This window comes from Mustela nivalis (genome assembly GCF_964662115.1).
Source record: "Mustela nivalis genome assembly, chromosome: 6".
Lineage (NCBI taxonomy): Eukaryota > Metazoa > Chordata > Mammalia > Carnivora > Mustelidae > Mustela > Mustela nivalis.
This window is the reverse complement of record NC_139025.1, coordinates 78406887-78431290: the sequence shown is the minus strand read 5'-3', so window position 1 is coordinate 78431290 and position 24404 is coordinate 78406887. Positions and strand designations below refer to the sequence as shown.

Here is a 24404-nt window from a genome sequence, read left to right as displayed (position 1 = left end):
CAGTGTAGTGGGTTAAATAGTGGCCCCCCAAATGATATGTTCAAGTCCTAATCCCTAGTCCCTGTGAATGTGGCTTCATTTGAAAAAAAGGGTCTTTGTACGTGTAATTAAATCAAGGATCTCGAGATGAGATCTTCCTGGATTTAGGGCCCACCTAGAAGAGAAAGGTATTGTCCTGGAAGACACAGAGGGAGAGGTTTGAGACATAGAGGTGAAGGCCATGTGAAGACTGAGACAGAGACTGATGTGTCTACAAGCCGAGGAACACCAAAAATTGCCAACAGTCACTAGAAGCTGGGAGAAAGGCATGGAATGGCTTCTCCTCCAGAGCCTCCAGAAGGAACCACTCCAGAACTGTGACATAATAAATTTCTGTTGCCTTAAGACACTCAGTTTGCGGTAACTCGTTACAGCAGCCATAGGACGCTAATACAGACAGTGAGAAGCTACTTACTTTCATAATACAGACAGTGAGCAGCTACTTACTTTCACGGTGCCATGGGCTCCCCAGGGGGTGAGCTGAGCCTTGATTTGGGGCAGAGCCAAGTCTACTTTGAAGAGCCTGTGTATTTATGTAGCAGGGGTCATTGAAGAAATCCACTCGACATGTTTGCTTCATTAATGAGGAATCTCGATGGGATTGCACTCCTCTCTCTGGTGCATTACCTGTAGTGATTAATGATCAATGTATCATTGTACATTGATACATATCAATGTATCATATCATATGTATCATATCAATGTATCATATTTTTACTTTGCAAACAATAAGTAAAATCGTGTTTGAGTCTAGAACTGATAGGGAGGGAAAAGCCACCCCCATCCCATACAGATTTTAATACTGACTTCTAGATTTGACCTGTAAAAACAAGATGAACACCAGGCTTTGAGAGAAAGAACCCTCCCCTTGGACTCCCAGACTCTCTCTGACAGCCCCTCAGCTGACCCTCTACTTCAACACCAGATAGGAAACAAACCAAGAAGACCCGAGAGAGGATCAGCCAGAGAAAAAAGAGAGCCAACTGTCCAGCGAACAATACAAACCACACTTAACACTGCTCAGGGCTGTGGTCCAGGAACCAAGAAAATACACGTGCCATACAGAACTTGAATATCTATTATTTAAACTGCCTTTAAAAAAAAACAAAACAAAAGATTTTATTTGTTTCTCTATTTGAGAGAGAGAGGGAGCCCTAGCAGGGAAAGGAGCAGAAGGAGAGGGACAAGTGGACTCTGCACTGAGCACAGAGCCCAATGTGGGGCTCGATCCCTCAACCCCGAGATCATGACCTGAGCTGAAACCAAGAGTCGCACACTTAACCCACAGAGCCACCCAGACACCCCACTTTTTTTTAGAGAGAGAGATAGCATGCGCACGCGAGCTGGGGTGGGAGAGGATAGAGGGAGAGGGAGAGACTCTTCTGTAGGCTGCACATCCTTCATGAAACCCAGTATGGAGCTCAGTCTCCCGACCTGAGCTCATGATCTGAGCCAAAATCAAGAGTTGGATGCCGAACCAACTGAGGGCACCATTCAAGTGCCCTTAAACTGCTTTTCAAAATCCTCATTATTTAAAATTATTAAGAATGCAAAGTCTGCCTTCTCTCTATGCCCAAAATTTTGTTTTGCTAAGCTCAGCATCAAATCAATTGCTGATGTTTATTCCTGTATTTAATGGAAAGAACCCACCCCTCAGGTTATCGCCTTCTTCACTCCTACTCTGTTCCCTCCTCTTCTCTTCTATTCTATACGCTGTGGCCAAAATGATCTTTTTATTGAAATCTGATCATATTTTTCAGTGGTTTAAGAACCCCTTAACTACCTCCAATTGTTCTTTGGATAAAACTCAAACTCTTCAACAGGCCCCAAGCCCTGGTCCTGCCTGTCTAGCTTCCCTTGTACCTCCATGCCCCTCAATCACATTGACCTTCTTCAAGGATAATCTCCACCATAAGGCCATCTTCTCTGATTGACAGGCTCTTCCCACCACTTCTCCATGACCCTCACTCTTCAGGTGTTAGTTTTAATATCTTTTTTCTCAATAGAGCCTTCCCTGACCTTCTCAGACCACACTAAGACTCTCTGCTTTCTTAGAAGTTTGTTCTTCACCTTTGGAGCCCCTATCACAAGAATAATTCTATTACGTCATTTTGTTTAATGTCTGCCCTGCATCTATACTCCATGTTCCATGAAGGTAGGGATCCTGTCTTCTGTGTTCACAAACCTGGCACATAATATGACAACAAACAGTCACTGAATGAATGGATGCTAGCTAGCACCAGATTTCAGTACCCAATGGCACAAAGTATTTTGTACCATCCAGATGGTTCTGTCCTCAGAATGCCAGGACAGAATATTTTTGTTTTTCTGTTTAAACAACTTCATTTGTATTTTTGGCCACATGGGCTACAAGACTCCTGTGAGGCTGACCTGAAGTGGCGACACTTGTGACATTCCACTGTCTTATCATAAAACATCAGTCCTTTTATTGTTTCTGTCATTAAACCCCTTTAATGTGGCCCCAAAAGGGCCAACTTTATATTGAATTTCACATCATGATGAATAGCGCTATAATCCTTATAATATAAAATACAGAAACTCGAGAGTACACCAAAAAGGGGAAGCCCAGTTAGAAGACTACAGCCTTACTACCTACTCCTTCTTTCATCTTGGTCTGCCAGCTGTCACACATCACGTTGTCCCCCATCAGACTCTGCATATGGGATATCCTGAGGAGGAGTGGGGTTTCTAAAGAAGGGGGGATCAGGGCACCTCGTTTCTTTGTTGCATTTTACAAGACATGACAGTCTCCATTTGCTTGGTTATGTGCATTTATGAATTATATTATCTAGTTTAAACGAAACTTACTTTCATAAATGGGTAAGTGGCTAAAAGATCGCTGCCAGTAAATCAAAGACGGAAGATCATTCTTTTATTACAAACTCTTCCTCAGCTGCATCCTGAGCTTATATAAACAAGAATGATCTAATTAGATCAGAACTCTGGCCTCCCAAAAGTTAAAATAATCAAGATCTGAAATGTGGATGTATGCCTATTCTGTCAGTAAATGCTCTAAATGTATATTTGGACACGTTAGCCCAATATATATATACCAATGACATCTCAATGATATTACCTTAAGATACTGAGCTATTATCTAATGAGAGTATTCAGCCACTATAATTAGCAATATATTTTTAAAATGTCTTTATTATCATTAACTCTAACTTTAAAATTGTCTATTTTCTGTGTGTGTTATAATCCATGCAAATTAACATAATTTTATTATCATATTAACATTTTCTATGAATGTCACCAAGACATTTTTAAAATGCCTTTATTATCATTAACTCTAAATTTGAAATGTTCTATTTTTGTGTGTGTTGTAAGACATGTATAACATATTAGTATATATATATATATATATGTATATATATATATATATATATATATATATAACTTATATGTGATTGAATTACCATTTATTTAGGAGTGTCTGCTGATAAAAATCTATTGAAAGTAGACTATGATCACAAGTGTTTGTAAGAGGTCTGCTTCTAAATTAACATGGACCAGTTCAAACCTCTGTGATACTTCTTACTGTTGGTGTGGCCTAGGGAAATTTACTTAATGTCTCAAAGTGTTAGTTTTCATTTCTGTAAAATGGGGGTGTCTGGCTTAGAATACACTTGTGAGGATAAATGAAAGAATGTGGGTGAGACACTCACTGGAAATAGTGCCTGCTTACTAGATAATATCTGCTCAGTTACCTATTTATTCATTGATGCTGGGGCTCTGCCCATGGTTCTTAGCTATCCCTTTCTGTACCTAATCCCCATTTGTCCTTTAAGATTCTGTTCTGAATTCACCTCCTTCAAGAAGCCTCCCCCTTAGTTCTTCCTTCCCCCAGGCTGGGTTAGATGCCACTCCATAACGTAATGTATGTTTGCTTGTCTGTCTGTCTTCTCCTTGAGACTGCAAATTCCTCGAGTCCTTAAGAAGAGACTAGAACTCATTTATCTGTGTATCTTCTGCAACGTCAATACCTGGTATGAAGCAGGCACTCGAAGGAAAAATGTTTGTCAGCTGAATGAACAGATGCTGAAATAAAAATGTCCACCTGGTCTACCTTTCTCAGCATATTTGACCCCCTACGTTCTGAGTCATTCTTTAACACAAGGTCCTGACTCATCTGCCCCTTAGAGACCATGGCATGAGCTGACCACATCAGGTTTACCGTTCCATAGGATTACACAGAAGCATTCATGTCTTACTGAGTCTCTCTTGAAAACAACCATTCCTTTTCTTCAACTGCACTATTCTATTTAACTCAGCAATGTTGCCTTAAAATAAATATATGTACTCCACTCTATATCCAAATTTAAAATCTTTCTTGGGTCAAGTGTGTGGCTGAGAAGAGCTTAACCACATATGCCAGCCCTTACACATTCCAAAATTTCTTTTTGCCAAGTGTTATTCCACGAACCTATCCAACCTGCTGAAGAGGAGATTGGTGGCAGAAAACAAACACATCATATAAGCAGTGTATATTCTTTAAGTACCAAAGTTTTCAAGTGCAAACCCTTAGGGTTTGGGGAATTTAATGTCTTCTTGATTACAAGCATCTTATTTCCATTTTAATTTGAAGGTCAGGGAAATATTATTCTGCTTAGCTAATTAATTTTTTCCACAAGAGAATTTAGTAGCAGGGACAGGTTTCTTTCCTAAGTCTGGTGATAAATATAATTAACTATGTCAACAAGCAGAAGGCTATTATGGTATTTATAATATACTGGCATTCATGGGGTTTTTTTGTTTTTGTTTTTTTCAAATTTTTTCAATTTATTTATTTTCAGAAAAACAGTATTCATTATTTTTTCACCACACCCAGTGCTCCATGCAATCTGTGCCCTCTATAATACCCACCACCTGGTACCCCAACCTCCCACACCCCCGCCACTTCAAACCCCTCAGATTGTTTTTCAGAGTCCATAGTCTCTTATGATTCACCTCCCCTTTTGAGTCAGTATTTGAATAAATAAATGTCTTAGGAGAAAAAAAAAAAAGCCAAACCTTATTGAAAATATTTGTATAGGTGTCTCTCAAATGCTTAAGTATAAATCTCTAGGAAAAGCCATAAAATTTATGTATTTGCTATTTTGGCAACTGCTATTAATTTGCTCATTGGTCAGGAATTTCAGAACAGTTTTTAAACATAGGTCCAAGTAGTCACAGGAGGCCCCAAGTTAGGAACACCTGATTTCTGGGTGTCTGAATGAATGGACACCACAGTAATAAAGTCCTTCCTACCACAATACGAGTGGCCTTATTTATTATGGCCCCTGGAGTGGGGGTTGGGTTCTTCTATCCCTCTATGGCCTTAGTGGCCGAGGTCTAGAGAGATGGCTCCCTAGCATTCTGGCTCCTTGGGGGAACTTAGAACCTGCTTTTCTTTTCCTTTCTTTTTTAAAAAATATTTTATTTATTTATTTGACAGAGATCTCAAGTAGGCAGAGAGGCAGACAGAGAGAAAGGGGGAAGCAGGCTCCCCGCTGAGCAGAGCGCTGAATGTGGGGCTCGATCCCAGGACTCTGGGATCATGACCCAAGCTGAAGGCAGAGGCCCAACCCATTGAGCCCCCCAGGTGCCCTAGAACCTGCTTTTCTAAGGAAACAATGTTACAGCTCTGTGATTTTCAGGGGAAAAAAGTATCCCGCGGGAGGACTTTTTCCAAACTGCTAATACCATCTCTCACCTTCCCAAGATTCGGAAAGGCTCCCAGTTACGAACTGTTATCTCAGGGCCACCACATGGAAGGCAGCTCTGTACCGGTTACAGACTATCCTACAGAGTAGGATAGTACAACTGAAGAACAGGCTCTTGCAATAGAATCTTCTATTGTTGTATTTGTCATTCCAAAATATACATTTAAGCTCATTAATACAGGCAAACCAGAACAGAAGAAGATGGTGCACTTGTCTAGGAGATAGCCATCATGGCTAAAATTAATTCTGGAATTAACTAATTCTGGAAAAGTATATTCCAGGCTCCAAATAAAGGCTCTTCATAAGTTTGGATCTGCTTACATTAGCTTAAGGCACGTATAAACCATGAAAGTATAAGGGCTTACACTGTTTGTTGGGTTTGACAAGAATTAAAACCAAGATAAACAAAAAAATAAATTGGATTCTATGAAAAAGATTACACTTATAAAAAGAAGTATCTTGAATAAAGCTGAGACAGTATCTCTATATCCATTAATCCCTTCATAAATGTGTTTTGGGGTTCTTGACAGGGAAAAAAGGGGGGTCATGCCCCTTTTCTCCAATGGGAGTGTTGTGACTGAGCATATGTTACCTTATTCTAGGAATGATGGCTGTTTCCCTTCAGTGAGTTCCCTTCAGAAGCCAAGTGACTGAGGACAGAAGGACGTCCCAAGATGATTTGTTTAATGGTGAGGAGGAAGACGAGCTGGGAAGGAAGGTGTATATGGGACCAAAAATGCTGGAGTTCCTTAGGACTCTATTCTAGGTCCAAGTCTCTCTCTCTCTCTCTCCTGTCCTCTAACTGTGCAGTGATCTAGGAAGGGATCCAGGCACACCAGGAATTCTTTTTTTTTTTTTTTTAATATTTTATTTATTTATTTGACAGAGATCACACGTAGGCAGAGAGGCAGGCAGAGAGAGAGAGGAGGAAGCAGGTTCCCCACGGAGCAGAGAGCCCGATGTGGGGCTCAATCCCAGGACTGTGGGATCATGACCTGAGCTGAAGGCAGAGGCTTTAATGCACTGAGCCACCCAGGTGCCCCCACACCAGGAATTCTAATTCCCATTTATACTTTTCATGCTCTCTCCCTCTCTTGCCCCTCCTTCCGCATTTCCTTCTCTGTGCCTGGATAATTCCCACTCATCCCTCAGGTCCTGATTTCGCTGTTTGCTTGTAGAACATTTAGAAAGACCCTTTATAGCCCCCCTCGATTAATTTAGGCTTCCCTGTTGTTTGTTCCCATAACATGCTGGGCTTTGAAACGCTCATTCTATCTGTCAGCATTTGCTTAAGATGTGTCTTCCTGCTTCGACTGCAAACATGAGTACTGGTTGTGACTCCATTCCTACCATCTGGCATAGGACCAGACCCACAGGAGGCCTTGTAAATAACCACTGAGTGAAGTGTTGTATAAATGAAGAGATACAGTCAGATGAAACAGGACATGGACTTATTTCCAAGTGAGCTTCAGCACAGGCAGGAAATGATTATCATGCTACAGGGCATATGTGATATGGTCCTGACTATTATTAAACCCTTAGCTTAGGGATTTCTGAGTAAGGGAAAGGAGCGAGGGAGGAATATAGCTTCTAGGGATCAGAGGTGTAAAAAGACATTTACACTTACCATTAGCTTAATTTGTTTTAGTCATATTATTAAAAGTTAGGTTAAAGTTGTTAATAACTTTAAATAATGGCATGGAATTTTAACATCTATCAAAAAGAACCATATTTTTAGAGAGTTAACAATACTGTCTTAGCTCACTACTCCTATTATTTTTGCACGGTAGAGGGAGGTAGTAATCATAGCTGTACCTAAAATGATAAATTTTCATGTATCCCCCCGTACAAGAAATAATAAAATTAGGGACACCTGGGTGGCTCAGTCACTTAAGCATTTGACTCTTGATTTTAGCGCAGGTCATGATCCCAATGTTGTGAAATCAAGCCCCATATTGTAAGATTCTCCCTCTCCCTCTCCCCTGGCCCCCCCCATTCTCTCTTTCTCTCTCTCAAAAAACAACAATAATAAAATTTATAGATTACATTGGCATAAGTCCGAAGGAGGAAGTATGAAAGTATCCTTAGAAATGACTACCTTCTAGGGAGTAAGTTCCTGCTAATTTAAGTCCCTGAGTTTCATTACCCAACTTTATCCTCCATCCTATTACTTATATCATCCAGTTCTCTCCCCCTCTAATGCTGCAAAACTTTGCTTCCCAAAGAAATAAGTACTTTCAACAATTTATAAGAATTAAATGACTAACTAGCAGCATGACCTTATGGAACCATATTTCCAGTTTGGTGGCTGATGTTCTACATTTGTGTTGTGGGAAAGTTGTGTCCAACCCCAATTATCACGTGCAGTAATAAGACACTTAATTCCCTGGGAAGTGTGAGGTACATGGGCCCCTAATTGGGACCCTCACATTTCAGATTTCTTTTTGTTTTCTGCTTAAAAGATTTTATCTTAATCCTAATGGATTTGACACACATCAATTTTCACATTAACTTAATGTCTGATCTTCTTTGAAGTGGAACTCCCTTGAGTTTTAAGCAGAGAAAGCAGCTTTCCAGGAAGACGTAAGATGATGTGAAAGCAGGGCAAGACTTCCTAAGGTAGAATGATGGTGTGGTCGAGCACACAAGCACGAGGCAAAACCATGAACAGTCCAAGTGACGCACATGTGGCATTCTGGGCCGCTCAGAATGTGGGAAGCCTGCAGCTGAAGCATTATGTGTCTGGTTATATACACCCGCCTTCCCCCTGAGGTGTTTAAGAGCCAGGGCCACACACCCCCATATGACTTGCAAGGAATAAGGAGAGTGGCAGATGGGGAAAGACAATTGTACCTACCTATTGCTCGGCTTTGTTCTAAACAGTTCTCGTACACACTGCTACACTTGGAGTTCCCAGGCTGCACAAAAAAAGAAAAAAAAAATTGTGAAACATTTACAAACGCAGCATACAGTCAAACTTTCAAAAAACAAACAGGACAAACAGAACGCTAGTAACACCAGTAATGCTCCCAGCAGACAACTTCACTTTCTGACACAGCAAGTGTCTGATAGGAAACTGAGATTTGGGGTGGGGAGTGGGGACTCCTGTGATAGTGCATTCCCTGCGGGCTGCAGAGGTGGGTCTGAAGCAGGGAGCCATAAAGGCTGCCGATATAAGGCCTATAGCCTGAGGGTTACTGCTTTGCTTGGGAGGTCCCATTCCAGGACTCAATCCGAGTCTCAGCCAGAAAGTGTGATTTCCAGGACACTTGTATAAACACTCAGTATTTAGCAAACCTCTATCTAAGAGTGACAGATTGGAGCCCTACTCTACTGAGGTTATGCCCGGGTCACTTTCCATCTTTGAAAATCTTTTCCATCAAAGGGTTGCAATGAGGGGCACCTGGGTGGCTCAGTGGGTTAAAGCCTCTGCCTTCGGCTCAGGTTACGATCCCAGGGTCCTGAGATCGAGCCCCGCATCGGGCTCTCTGCTCAGCAGGGAGCCTGCTTCCCTTCCTCTCTCTCTGCCTGCCTCTCTGCCTACTTGTGATCTCTGTCTGTCAAATAAATAAATAAATAAAATTTAAAAAAAAAAAAAGGGGTTGCAATAATCCCAAATATAATAGATAGATAAATAGATAGATAGATGTCTTCAATAATGGAATGAGATCACTGATGTCTTTGAAAAGGACAATATCTATACTTCAGAAAGATCATTCTGGCAGTACCATGCAGAAGGCTTTGGGGGAATGAAATTAGAGACAAGGAAGGGGTTTTCAGAATCATGAGAGCAAGTGAAGACCAGAACTTAAAAGGTGCAACAGGAATGACAGAGGTTGGGTAGATTCAAAAGATTTCGTTTTAGACTCCTAGGTCTTGAAGACTGAGCTGATATGGAGTCCAAAGTGTGAGAAAAACAAAAGACTGCAGATTAATGACATAACAGCAGTGCCATTAATATACACGAGTAAATCAATAGAGGATTGTGGTTTGGAGTCACAGAGAAAATGCTGAGTTCAATCTTAAGACAAACAATGTAATGCTTATGGCATTATACCTGGAGAGATAGGTAATGGCTGAAAACAGAGAAGCTGGAGGAGTGTGTACACAAGTGTCATGCCAGAAGAGAAATCAAGGACAAGGGGAAGGCCAAAGACAGAGAAAGGATGGTAAGGTCAAGGGCTTGGGTTTGCAGGGGAGGGAGTAAGAAAATCAGATATAAAGAAAAGATATTATAGCAGCATTATCAACAATAGTCAGACTATGGAGAAAACCTAAATGTCTATCAACTATTGAATGGATAAAGAAGATGTGGCATATACACAATGGAATGTTACTCAGCCATCAGAAAGGATGAAATCTTGCCATTTGCAATGACATGGATGGAACTAGAGTGTATGATGCTAAGTGAAATAAGTCAGTCAGAGAAAGACAAATACCATATGATCTCACATGTGGAATTTTTTTTTTTTAAAGATTTTTATTTATTTATTTGACAGGCAGAGATCACAAGGAGGCAGAGAGGCAGGCAGAGAGAGAGAGAGGGGGAGGCAGGCTCCCTGCTGAGCAGAGAGCCCAATGCGGGACTCGATCCCAGGACCCTGAGATCATGACCTGAGCCGAAGGCAGCAGCTTAACCCACTGAGCCACCCAGGCGCCCCTCACATGTGGAATTTAAGAAAGAAATCATATAAGCATATGGAAAGAGGGGGAAGAAAGGAAAATGGGAAACAAGCCATAAGAAACTCTTTTTTTTTTTTAAAGACCCTATTCATTTATTTGACAGACAGAGATCACAAGTAGGCAGAGAGGCAGGAAGAGAGAGAGGGAGAAGCAGGCTCTCCACTGAGCGGAGAGCCCAATGTGGGGCTTGATCCCAGACCCTGGGATCATGACTTTAGCTGAAGACAGAGGCTCTGACCCACTGAGCCACCCAGGCGCACAACTCTTAATGACAGAGGACATACGGTAGGTTAATGGAGGGTGGTGGGTGGGGAATGGGCTAGGTGGGGGGTGGGCATTAAGGAGGGCACTTGTGAAGAGCCCTGGGTGTTGTATGTAAGTGGTGGATCACTGAATTCTAGTCCAGAAACCAATACTGCACTATACGTTATCTAACAAAATTTAAATTTTAAAAAAGATGCCAAAAAGAAAAGAAAAGAAAAATGTAACTTACTTGGAAACATACCAACAATAAGATATGTTCATGGATGATAGCTACATAAGATGACAGGGCAAATTCAGTGAAACGTTAATTGTAGTTAACTGTAGACTCTTGATGGTGAATGTATGAGTGTTCACTGCATAATTATTTCAACTTTTCTGTATGTTTGAAAACATTCATAATAAATTATTGGAGAACATGAAATAAAGTGAAAAAAGCAGCAACTAGAGATGGGGGGTAAGAATGACACAATAGAACTGCTTTAGAAGATCAGAGAAGAGGTCTAAAAAGAGGAAGAGTCAGCCTGCAGGTACCCAATTCTGTAGACAGGTTCAGAAGATTGAAGAAGAAAACTCATTTAGCAATTAAGCCATCGGTGAACCACAGTTGACTACTGTACAGGTCATTTCTGTCAAGTTGTCAAGCAGAATTCAGATCTTAGAAATTCAGTGCTGATGTGATAGAGACAACGTTTTCTAGATGTCTGTGCGTATAAGGAAAATGAGAAGGAGGTGAGACATTACGAGTTGGTTGGAGGGGTCCAAATTTATTTCTGGAAGAGATAACCAGTAGACAAAGAATAAGTGAAGATTGAGATGGGGCGGGGGGGGGGGGGGAGGTTAATGGACAGAACCAAGGCAGAGGGTTGGAAGGGCGATGGGACCAGGAGCTCAGGGGCAGGACTGGCTGGGGGGGCCAGGAGCTGAGGAGGAGCAAGGAGAACAGAGCAAGACTGGAGATGGGGACGGGTGACGTGGAGCACCCCATGCTGGCCTGCCAGGGTCTTCCCAGCAAAGGGAGACGTGAAGCCACCCACGTAGGCCGAGGGCGGGGGACTCGGAGTGAAAATGATGGAGTGCGGGCTCCGACAGTGATTCATTCTCTGGCTCTGTCCTGAGGAGGATGATAGTTTCTCTAAACTCGCATTTGGAAACTCTCAAATTAAACTCTCCAGGCGCAAGGACAGAATCGCGTTGCTAAGTTTCAGTAACAATAAAACATCCTTTACCAAATAGCACAACTTCTCACACCGAATGGGGCAGTAAGCCATGTGTTCTGTGGCTTGGACTTTGAGCCGCACGTCGGAAACGCCCCCCGCAGGTGGCTGCTTCCCTGGGATTTCATTGTAGTACTCAGGGTCTTCTCTCTCCTCGCTGGGACCATCACTGGGCACCTCCTCACTGCAAGGGAAAAAAAGAATCCCCTAGAAGCTGGGCGGGAATTCGGATGCTGCAGGGGAGGCAGAGGGATCGGAACCACACAAAATCATCCTGAAAAACTCTGCATTCAAGTTTTAAGTTTATAGCTGTTCGGAAGTGATGTCAAACATCTGGATGGAAGCAGCCAGATGGTTGTTTAGCTTTCCATAGACAATTAAAGTAGGCTAAGCCAACAGAAAGTGCCAAGGGTGATGCTTTTGTGTCTCCTCCCAGTGGTTAAGAAACACACACACGCACACACATACACACATACCTATGAGCTCTCTGAATGTATGTCATTTTTGTCAGTAGGATATAAAAATAAGGTTTTCCTTAATATCTTTAGCATGCTTTGATTGTACCATTTTGGAAATGTTTTCCTAAAAAAAAAAAAAATTAGATATTGGGCAGAGGGCCTGGCCAATGAAAAGCATAAGGGCTCTGGCCAGCTATCTTGTCTGCACAAATCTGGAGGACTATATGGGATTTATAAAGAAATATTGGAACCATATGTGGCAAGTGGGTAGATTTATGTAAACATGCATTGTTTTAAAAACTGAAACAGGACAAAAAAACAAACAACTTTCCTTCCAAATTGGAATTAGTAGAAGTTTCTTATGAAAAAGAATAAATCAAGTCCTTTTGGATTGAACCGACTCCACTAACAACCGACATAGTTTTTTTGGGTTCATTACATGTCAACAGCATGATAGCACTAAGATGTAAATGTTATCCTGGGAAAAATTCAACATGAAGGCCTCCTGGTAACCCCCTCTCGTTTGCTACCCCAGACCACCTTATAAAAGCAGATCCCCAAACCCAGCGTTTACTGATACACAAAATAATTGGGGGATGAGTGCATTTATAAGGGGCCAAGAGTGAGTTTTGTCTCTCCGTGTGAATTCTCCAAGGCAGAGGCCTCACCACACCCCACACGTGCTGGAGTCTGTATGGCCTGAAGGATTCGGCTTTCCTTACAGACTCTCTGTGCCTCAGACAGAACCCCCCACTTCCTTGGTTCACATCACCTTCCAGCCCTCCACACATTAGCTCTATTTACACTGCAAACCAGCAAACTAACAGTGATTCTAGCTACAGACATTCGATTCTTACTATTTTGCACTTCATTCTTGATTTTTTTTTTTTTAAGTTGTATGCAAGGGATCTGGGACTGACAATTCTGAGAAATGTACTGATGTCTGTTATTTTATGATACCACTTAATTCATAGCTCTGTAGAATAGCAGAGAAACAGGGCAGACCCCTTCCTACTTTGAGTGTCTCTTTTAATTTTGAAACAAAGCAAGAGGAAATATCTGGACAAATATAAATGGAAGGAAAATAGAAAATGCCATTACGTGTTCATACTGAAACTGCCTATTTGTTAGAAAAGAAATGAGCTTGAAAATTCATTTTAAAATAAAACAGAATCAATACAGTAAGTCAAGTAATTATAGAACACTTGGCTGACCTTTCAAAAGAAGTATTCAAAGAAGGATTTTTCAAATACTGTTTAAACCGGAGTTCAAAAGCCTGCCCTATGGTGCTTATGACATCTTGGGCCATCCCACTGCGGCATTCCAGTATGTGACAGGCTGCAAGAGGGTGTACAAAAACAAAGAAAAAAAACTGTCATAAATTTTCAACAAGAAGAGGTTATATAAAGTTAAAATACTTTCAGAACATGAACTTTTAACTGAGTAAAAGGGAGCAGGTTTACAAGCACTCTTCAGCCTTCCAGGGGCGGAAGAGTACCTCCTACTTCATATGCATCAAAGAGAAGAAACCTAAGTATTCTCCATTTAGATACTTCAGAACACTGACAAATTCTGGTCTCAAGATAGGTTTTGGGGCCCTCTCTTTTATAAAACTAGACTGATCTTAACCAATAATGTGACTCGAGTTCAATGTTAGCTCTAGAATTCAGTACAGGAGACACTTAGGGCAGCAATCTGGCAGGAAGATGAGGTCTTCGCATGGTACTTTGTCTTTGCAAAAATATAACTTTCCAAACCTCCCCCCTGACTTCCCCACACCCCACTCCCCTCAAAGTGTGGGATGAGCTGCTGGTGAAGGCAGGAGCTTTATAACACCCCTTTGCCCTGTCATTGCTACTATAAAGTGACAATGGTGTGATGATCCCTGTCTTCAAAATCCTACTAAAGAACTATCTCCATCAAGTATCAAAAAAATATATTTTTTTAAAAAGCAAGTTTTGTGATGATGACCAAAAGATATTAAATTTTTTATTAGGTATTTTCTCTGAGAAGCAGCTACTGGGAAGGGGGAAATGAAATTTGCACAAGTAATTTACAGAAATAAATTAGGACGGGTGAAGCTAGGAGAGTATCACAAATGAGCAAATCTGCTGCCACATAGAACCAGGAGCTTGTGTTCGGGGACTATAAATTTACCTTCCACCATATGGAATGCTTTGGTGAGAGTATGGAATCTTGCTTAGGGCCTTGCAGAATGGAGATTTAATTGAAATGCGAGTGTCATAAGGATGGCTTAGACAGGCAATAAGTCCCAGGAGAAATAATACTTTTTTAAAAATATCTTGGCTTGGATAGCCTGAAGCATGGAGGGATGAGAAAAAGTTCTGATAACAGTTAAATAGATACCAGAGTGTTAGAAAAATTGCTGGCTATTCTCTAAGAATCGAAAGGCTTGATCAAGTGCATGAGGAATGAGAGGAGATGCCCAGGAGCTTCATGGATCTCGGGAGCAGTGAAGCCAACACTGGAGCACATTAATGAAAGGGCCACCACAGGAGAGGGGAGAGAGCTGCCTTTATAGAATGATTTAACTGTGCTGACTTGGAAGCACGATTTTATGCTCGCGTTGTCCTGGAAAGGATTTTGTTATCTATTTAGAGGAAAAGGTAATTCATTTCCATCTGATAGAATTTGCAGAGCCTATACCAGTATGTAATAGTAGAACCTACAACTGTGTCTTTTCTTAGCCTTATGTTAATACTTATCTCAAGGAATCTCCAGATAATTCTCATTCGGGAACTAACTTGACTTTCATTTAAAGGATTTAAATGAAGGGCTGCCTCAGTGGCACAGTTGGTGGGCATCTGACTTTTGGTTTCAGCTCAGCTCATGGTCTCAGGGTCATCCTGGCATCCTGTGTCAAGCCCCCAGGTCAGGTTCCACGCTGAGCTCAAGTCTGCTTGGAATTCTCTCTCCCTCTCCCTCTCCTGCTTGTGTTTTTTCTCCAAAATAAATAAATAAATCTTTTAAAAAAAATGATAAAATAAAGGATTTAAATATTTTTAGAAGGCTTATGTTTGTGTTTGTGTGTGTGTGGTTTTACTAAATCAAACAATGCTGAGGTGTCCAATCTCTAGAAGAATTATCATCCATTTCTTTTTTTATATATATATTTTTATTTATTTATTTGACAGAGAGAGATCACAAGCAGGCAGAGAGGCAGGCAGAGAGAGAGAAGGAAGCAGGCTCCCCGCTGAGCAGAGAGCCCGATGCGGGGCTCGATCCCAGGACCCTGAGATCATGACCTGAGCCGAAGGCAGAGGCTTTAACCCACTGAGCCACCCAGGCGCCCCTTATCATCCATTTCTTATAAGGTTGTCCCTTTAAACAACCAACTTGGATCCTGATATAGACTTTGGAGCTAATTCTAGTTTCAAATCCCAATTAGGAACATCTATAAATGTATATCCTTTCTAAGGATATAGGATATAAGAATAAAGGAAAATGTTTGATCTATCTTTAAACGTGAATTTTAAATTGCCCTTCTTTTGCAGTAGTTGGTCACACATGACCAACACATAGAAGGTGTTTTAAAAACTGTGTTGACTGAATACATATTGATCTTCCTGAATCGCATCAATAATTCTAGTGTGAGAAGTTGTCTTCAATTGCATTGATAAGACTGACACCTGCAGTGAGTCCCATAGTGAGGCAGGTTCTTCCAGCCACTGAGTAGTGTGAATCACTGCTCGCTTTGCTCTTGGAGACAGCCTTCAACCTACAAAGTACCCTTGGAAAGTGCCCTCCAGCTGAGCAAAGAGAAGTTGTATTACCTAAAGATAAGAAAAGGCAATTCACTTGAATTCCTTTGTTTTTTGTCTCATAAATTTCTGGTCCAATTTGAAATAAAGTCAATATCAGATATATATCAACATATAGAAAATTATTTTTTAATTTTATTTTTTTCTTAGGTTCAAGAAGAAGACGAAAATAAGGAAGATAATGAGAAAGGCAGGAAATTCAAACAAATGTACATACGTCTATACACACAAAGAAAAAATGAGTGTATCTCCCTTTAAAGGGGTGAGAAAACAAGAACACTTCAAAGAACTCCATGGAAAGATTCAGATTCAGCTTCAAATTCCGATTACGCCACAGTCTCTGTGACCCTGAATAAGTTACTTTGCAGCAATAACTTGACCTGTCGAGACAAGGCATTGGTGATCTTTGAAGTCCCTTGTTGCTTTATAGAGATCCTAACCTCCCTCTGTCACAGCGGCTCAAGCCTTCTGGGGAACAGAAGGGGCTGATGCTACCAACATTTCTGCTTTGCTTTGGATAACCTCATTACTGCCATATTACTCTTTTGAGAAGATTCAGTAGAAAACAAACAGTGGTGCCCATCACCATGAAAGGAATGACACTGGACAAAAAGGCAGACCCTGTGTAGATATCCTATGCCTTCAGCGAACACACACAGTGCTGTTGTTGCTACTTACAGACATGCTGCCCTGTAAACACTGTCTTGGTTCTTTTTGAGGTAGGTCATGGGCCAACGTACAGATAGGCTTTGAATCACATACAAATGTGTCCATTTCTCAGGGTTAGACCCATCTCCAAAAGCTTGGATAAGCAGTCAGGTTGGCCAAGAATTGACCAATTTTTAGCTAATGGGAAGGAAGGAAAGACAAGTATATGAAAAGTCCCAAGGGCCAAAAAAGGAATGTGGCTTTCCAATGACACGGTAACTTTGCATGAAGGCCCGAGATAGAATCAGATGCAAATATGGGTTCTTTTCATTCCAACTGAAGCCAGACAGACCCATAATTCTACCTTTGGGTATCAAGTACTACATTAAGGAGGATTTTTAAAAATCTTAGATACATAGGCTTCAATTTTTTTCATTTGGTTTCCTAACTGAATATTCAATTAAAAAAAAAAGAGGCTGAGAACTATTCTTAGAGGATACCAGGCCTTTCTTTACTAGTTTACATTTATTTTTAACAGACCCAGGTTTTTAAAAATTATTATTTTGTTTCTGTTTTTTTGTTTTTCAAATAAACACAATATTCAAAAGTGCAGCACCTCAGGTCAACCACCAGATGGTGCTGTAGTACTGAAACAACGAGCCCTCCAGGCCTAGGAAAAAACTAGCCCAAAGAGGCAAGCTAGCTAGTCAAGTCCATAGTTACCTGATGTCACCAGGGCAGTCATCCATATATTTTATAACCATAACCATAAATATAAACAAATAGGTTAATTTAAATTGTTTTTAAGTCTTTAAAAAATTTTTTTAAACTTTCTTCAAAGACAGAACCATGGCCTTCCTGTTCCCATGTAAACTGGGGCCTCTTCACATACTAGATACAGAGAAAATATTTAAACCTTCCTGGACTACTACCCACTTGGAGTGAGAGGTGAAGAGAATACGGAAATCCTATCCACAGCAATTACAGGGCAAGCTGTATTAGTCACTAAGTAAATTCAAAACATTCTTAGAGTAACTAGCCTTTTCTACAGAAAAGGCTTTTCATAAAATGTGGAGTTCACTAAGAGGTCCTAGCCAAGATGGGAAAAAGTGACCACTGCCCTGACTTGAGTAGACTAACGCTAAAACTGAATTGTACAAACAAGAAGCAGTGGGAACATTCAGGGTTCTTAGCACTGAGCCCTGGTTTCCCCTGACTGCTGGGCTATGTTCTTCCTCATCCCTGAGGTTGGCTTCCTCCTGCCCTTTATCCCATCCACTGACATTGTGCTTCCCAGGGGGAACAATGGCCTGCTAACTGCTGGACAGAAGGGCATTTTCCGCCTTCACTGCCCCTAACTCCTTTTCAGCATGTGGCGTTCTGAGGTGTCTTATTCTGGGATGTCTTTTCCCAGAGAAATGCGCTCTCCGTCCTTCTTAGATGATACTCATCTCCTGACTTTCTCTCCTTCCCCTGCCTATCCCTCTGGCTCTTCACAGTCTCTTCTGACTTCTACTCCCTGAGACTCTTGGCCCTCTCCTTTCGAGGTTTCTCCTTCAGTGATCTTACTCTTAGGGCTATGAAGTCGCAGTTTCCCCAAACCTGAACTTGAAAGCCTGGTCTCTGTCTCTATCTCTGTCTCCCCCAGTCCCCATCCTCTCATCCTCCCATTCCTTTCCCCCCTCAGTTCCCCCTACATCTCCCATTCCCGACCTTGAGCTTCTCCTGCCTACGAAATATTTCCCCTACATGAACCAAACTCATTATGTAATTCTATAACGTCTTCTTTCTGGTTTCAGCATTTTTTAAAATTTATTCAAGGATTTAGATAATTTTTTCTCTTTACAAATATAATAAATATTCATTGCAGGAGTTTTAGAAAATAAAAAGGCACCACGAAAAAAAAGATGTCTCATTACCTAAAGATTACTGCTATTAATATTTTGACATCTTTTTCTTAAGTATATCTACCTCCAAAAAATTACCTGGGGTCATATTACACACACTTCTCACAATCTGCTTTTTGCACTTGATAACATTGTCGACATTTACCCCAGGTTATTATTTATTCTTCTGTAACACTAGCTTTAAATTGCTGCCGTGGTAGTACATTCTATGGATTCATTTACATAATTTGCTATTCATGAATATTGAATTACAGTTTTTCTATTATATAAATAATATATGACAATGATCTTTATTGTTTAATCTTTGTGCATATCCTAATTATTTCTCTGGAAGTTAAATTGCTGGTTCAAATATTTACTTTTTTAAGTCTTTGGATGCAAATTGTCAACTTGCTCTCCAAAACATTTGGATCCGTGCTCCTGCCGGCATTGTTAAGAATAACTACTACTTTAAACCCATTTTACCTTTTTTATGTATTTGAAATTTGAAGATGAAATACGATATCTATGATAATTTGATTGCTAACAACATAGCTAGTAAACCTGTAAAATTTTTTAAATGCTTCTCAGTGCCTTGTAATGTTCTTTTGTAAAGGTGTGCTCAGACCCTGGAAGTTGATTCGGAAGTGGATGGCTGAGCTTCAGAAAACAATTTCACTCTTCTCAACGCCAGAGCTTGCTTTTATAATAAAGAATAAATTAACACTGACCTCAGAGGGTTGCTGTAAGGATGAAATGAGACGACGCCTGCCATGTGGCAAGCATGCGATAAACGGTAGGTCTTTTCCCCGTTTCTCTAGTGGATTGTCTTTTTTCCAGTTTGTAATAATCCCTGTTTCTTTAATGGCAACACTAATCCATATCACACAGGATAATAATAGTTACCATTTATTATATACTTACTACAAGCCTCCCCCACCCCCTGTATAGAGGTCTTTGCATTGTATATATATATATCTAAGTCCTCAGGAACATCTGATTTCTATTTCTTCCACAACCTTCCTATCTAAATTGTTGCCAGTTTCCATTAGTTCACAGATGTGTCCAAAATGTTCCTTCCTCCCCCAGCGTAAGCAGTACCATTCCTGCCTGGGACTAATAAAATGTCCTCCGAACTGGACTCCACAATTCCAGACTGTTTTCCGCCCTCTGGTATCACTTTCACAAAAACAAATGCCAGAAAAGTTATCATTCTGCCATTTCAGTAAAATGGCAGAAGCCAGAATAATGTCTATAAAGCTCAAAATCTTCAGAGGCTCCCAGTGACCTTGTGGCCATCATTCAAAGCCCTCTACACTCTGTTTCAGGCCAAGCTTTTCAGCCATGGCTCCCCTACTACTTTTCCTTCCATTCTCTGCAACCCCACCTTTACACACACACTCACACACCCAAACACCCAGCCATTAGCTCTCATTACACGGCTCTTTCACCGGGGCCTGGACTCACTTCTCCCACAAGTCCTGACGGAGCACCTGCTGTGTCCACATGCTGTGGTTGCCCCCCCCCCTTCTCCCATGCACCTCCAACACGCCAGGTTCTCTCTCCCACTAAATGATGAGCCCAGGCTGAGCAGGAATTGTTTTACCTTCACAGCGATTAGCTCAGCCCCTTTCATATTAGTATGTAATAATTATTTGCAGGCTTGAAAGCTGTGTCAGCACCTCTGTGCACAAATTAAAGCCCAGGGGCTCAGGTGAGGAGAAGGGATTTGACACTAGAGGGGTGTGCAAGCAGGGGGCTATGCTGACAACAGGGTGGCTTCTCATGGAAGTTTCCAAAACTAAGATAAATAAGAAAGGGAAGGAGGAGGCTGGAAAAGGAGCAATAAGGATGAGGAGATGCTAACTTTTTAATCCAAGAAAATTACTGTTTCTTTTTTTTTAAGACTGATTTATTTATTCTAGAGAGAGTGCCCGGGTGAGGGACAGAAGGAGAGGGAGAGAGAGAAACCTTACCCTGACCCCCGCAATGAGCGCAGAGTCTGATGCCAACTTGATCCCAGGACCCTGAGATCATGACCTGAGCTGAAATCAAGAGTCAGACGCTTTAACAGGCTGAGCCAGCCAGGCACCCGGAAAAAGACCCTATGCTTCTAAATCATCTATTTTCTAGGTAGACCCGTTGCCCTAGAAAGCAAGCTACTAGCATCAGTCTTTGAACTCGTCACCAGCATTCATGGAAGAGGAATGACACGACTGAGCTATGCAGTGACGGATGGCAAAGCTACTAAACATCTAAAGTTCCTGATCTATTCGTTCTTCCTTTCACCCTGTCCTTTCAGGTTAAGAGAAAAGGCTTTGTTGTTCAGAGCCCTTCCCCAAAATAGCATGCAGTTATTCTCTCGAGAAACCCGGGCTTAATTAAAAGAGGTTGCTCTTTTCTGGTATCTTTGGTTGTGTTCCATTCCTACACCCCCGATCCCCTGCAGTAGTTCCTGTCTCTCGTCCTCCTCTTTGATGGTAATCCATTCTTCATCATACGGCTTACAGTGAGTCAGTTTCAGTGGAGTATTGCTTGGTTCTTGTCACCTGTTTCTTCTTTTCCATCTCACTGAGCCGTTGTGCTTTTGGCAAGCATTTGCTGCTCATCTACTACGTGCCAGGTCCTGTGCCAGCAGCTGGTCCTCATCATTTCCTTTTTGACTGTCATAATAGCTTCCAAACAGATCTCCCTGCCTTGAGTTTCTCTCTGCATCCACTCTATTCCCAAATAAATCTTTCTGAAACTTTGCTTTATAAACAGCATTTTCCACCCATTTACTCGGAGATTAAGTACCTACTGATCAGCTATATTCTATCTCCCTCTGGATGTCTCTCAGAATTCTTTTCTCCATTCTCCATACGAACCTGCACTCTAGGAAACGTGTTCCATTCATGTACTGTCCCACCCCCAGCGTGCCACGTACGACACTTCGACCCCTTTGTCGTGTGGCTCTCTGAATGTCCAAATTCTACTTCATGTGTACTTAATTAATGTGCTGGGTCAACCTCTATCCTTGGGGTGGCAGACAATGCTGCCCTAATAGGTTCGAGTTGAGGAGAAGAAGCAACTTAAGACTTATCCTTAAAAGAGGAATCAGATGTGCTCACTCTCTAAGTAAAAAAAAAAAAAAAAAAAAATCTTAAAAAAAATATTTTAAAAAAGGGAGTCTGGGTGGCTCAGTTGGTTAAGCCACTGCCTTTGCCCGAGATCATGATCCTGGAGTTTCGGGATCGAGTCCCACATCAGGCTCCCAGCTCGGTGGGGACTCTGCTTCTCCCTCTGACCTTCTCCCGTCTCATGCTCTCTCTCACTCTCTCTCTTAAAAAAAACAAAATCTTTAAAAATTTTTTTAAAAATGGAGTCAAATGTCTCGGAATCAGGGATGAGAAGCAGCACTAACCATGTCTGTCTAAAGAGGCCCAATGACTTAAGAAACTTCAGGCCCCTATCCCAAAGTTTCACTGGGAGATGAGTTTACTTAGGCAATCTTCCTAAATCCGGTGATGAGAAATCCAATCAGTTCAAATCTTCCATTCACTGAGACACTCAACAAAGATAGTTGTTTTTGTTGCAACACCTATGTGTCTGGCTCTTTGATGAGTCCTTTGGAAACAACAATGAATAAGGTAGACAGGTTCCTGCCCTCATGGAGCTTTCAGTAGGAAGGACAGACGTGAAACACATCCACAAATGAGTAAATAAAATAATAAAAATGTGGACTAAGTGTTAATAAGAAGAGAAATAAAGTATTATGATGCAGCGAGGTGGGTTATGTTACTGGAGACATGAGGTGCTATCAGTCAAGGATCTCTAGGAAGAAGAGACATTTAAGCTGAGATCCCCAAATGAGAAGAAGCCAGACACTCAAAGTGACATGGACACTTTGGACAACAAATGCACAGGCTCAACACACATATACTCACATACATGTATGCACATACACAAATACACACACACATGCACACAAGCACACTTGCCAAGCCTGATGCAGGCCAATAACCTCACTGGCTTGGTCTTCTCTGTAAGTTATTCATTCACTGGGGATGTGGCAGCCAGCCCCTTCTATTATAGCCAAAACAGCTTCCCTTTTGATTATACAAATAGATAATAAGATTTCTGGTATAAGGGTCCCTCAAATGACTGGGATTTAAATCCCAGCTATATATTTTATTTCTTCTTTGTTCTGGAAGCAGGGCTATTTACTTTAGCTCAAATTCACATACTATTATACCACTCTAGTGATCCTCATTCTGTATATTGAAAAGAACTGCTTGTTCCTTTTTAAAGGTACTATCTACCAGCTCTTAAGAAAATCTAGAAGTTGCTTTCCATACCTCGTTGATTAACTGGATCTTTAGCTACATAGGCAACATAGTCCGTAGTATCCTATAAAAAAGGGAAAACGATTGCATTTAATATGAATGGATCGCACTGTTCAAAGATTAGAGTACATTTAGGACATGATACTGAAGTAAGGACTTACATACAAATGTTTCTACTTAAAGAGAAAAACAAAGCATCCTAGGAGGGAACATAAATACACACTGTATAGTCCAGCCATTGTGAAGTCCACATCCTCTGCCCCTTGGAGAGAGAAGTTGAAAATTAAAAATTTGGAGGCAGATTGAATGATACTTTTTCACTGAGACTAAAAAAGAATCTAGACAGGAAATATATTAGGACATACATTCTGTAAAAATGGTTAGAGACCATGAGTGTCTCCTGTGTTGACAGGTGACATACCAGAGGTTATGCCATCATGAAGGACTCATAAACTAGGAGGTGGTGCCATGATCTCCTAGTTGACCCAAGAGACACCATCTATGTCAGAAAGTAAGTCAATTACAGAGACACACTGGGTTTTGTGGCTGTTAGCTTGCTTGTGTGCAGTGCAAGTTAAGAAGTAACAAAGCAAAAATACAAAGCATTTATTTGATCAGTATCTAGAAAGGAAAAATCATTTTTGAAAACTTTGATTTTGAAAGATGTGTGGCTGACTTTGTAAAATCAAACAAAAACCACTTGGTAATTCTGACTTTTATTGAAACAGTAAACTGACGAGTGATAAGATTTTAATAATTAAAGATGCTTTTTGTTATCTCAGTTCTCAGGGAAAAAAAAATACACACAGTGCCATTTGCAGATTAGAAGTATGACTCTCCAGAGGGAAGATGCAATCAACTGGCAGGAAATAAAAGCCCGTGTACAATACCCTCAAGGGCAATCACTGAGTAACCCATAGTGAAACACGCAGGAAGCAGATCTCAGGGTCAGCATAACTGGTCTTCAGTTATTTTAAAAAATAACAAACGCCTAAGTAAATTTATCTTATGCTAACAGATAAAAGGTTTGAAATATCTTGTAAATAAATAAGGTCACATCTATGAGCTTTGTTTTATATGAATTTAGAAGCAAAGCCACAAGTGCTAGGAGCTTGGCTGCTATTTATAAAGTTGAAGAGGTGGCAGGATACCAGCAACACTGTCTGGGGCACTGGATGATGGGAAAGAGGTTGTGGGACCTCATCCTCCAACAGTCTCCAGCGGTTTTATAGTTCTAAAATTCTACAACTGTACACATCTGGGGGAATCTAAAGAATGTTAAAAGGCCCAAATAATGGAAAAAATACAAGAAAATATATTTGTGACATACTTGTAATGCATTTTTGAAAAGGAGAAAGTATATAGAGATACAGAAGCAT

At 41.0% G+C, this 24404-nt stretch overlaps 1 protein-coding gene across 1 annotated transcript in view; it reads right to left on the bottom strand.

Moving 5' to 3' along the window:
* Positions 1-24404, bottom strand: part of SHC4 (SHC adaptor protein 4) — a 139924-nt gene that overhangs the window by 21564 nt on the left and 93956 nt on the right. The window contains exons 6-10 of the mRNA XM_082734785.1: positions 23038-23089; positions 13599-13722; positions 11939-12110; positions 8623-8683; positions 487-666 (exon numbers count right to left, since the gene is read on the bottom strand). Coding sequence (XP_082590911.1) covers positions 487-666; positions 8623-8683; positions 11939-12110; positions 13599-13722; positions 23038-23089 — 589 coding nt within the window. The remainder of the gene's footprint in view (positions 1-486; positions 667-8622; positions 8684-11938; positions 12111-13598; positions 13723-23037; positions 23090-24404) is intronic.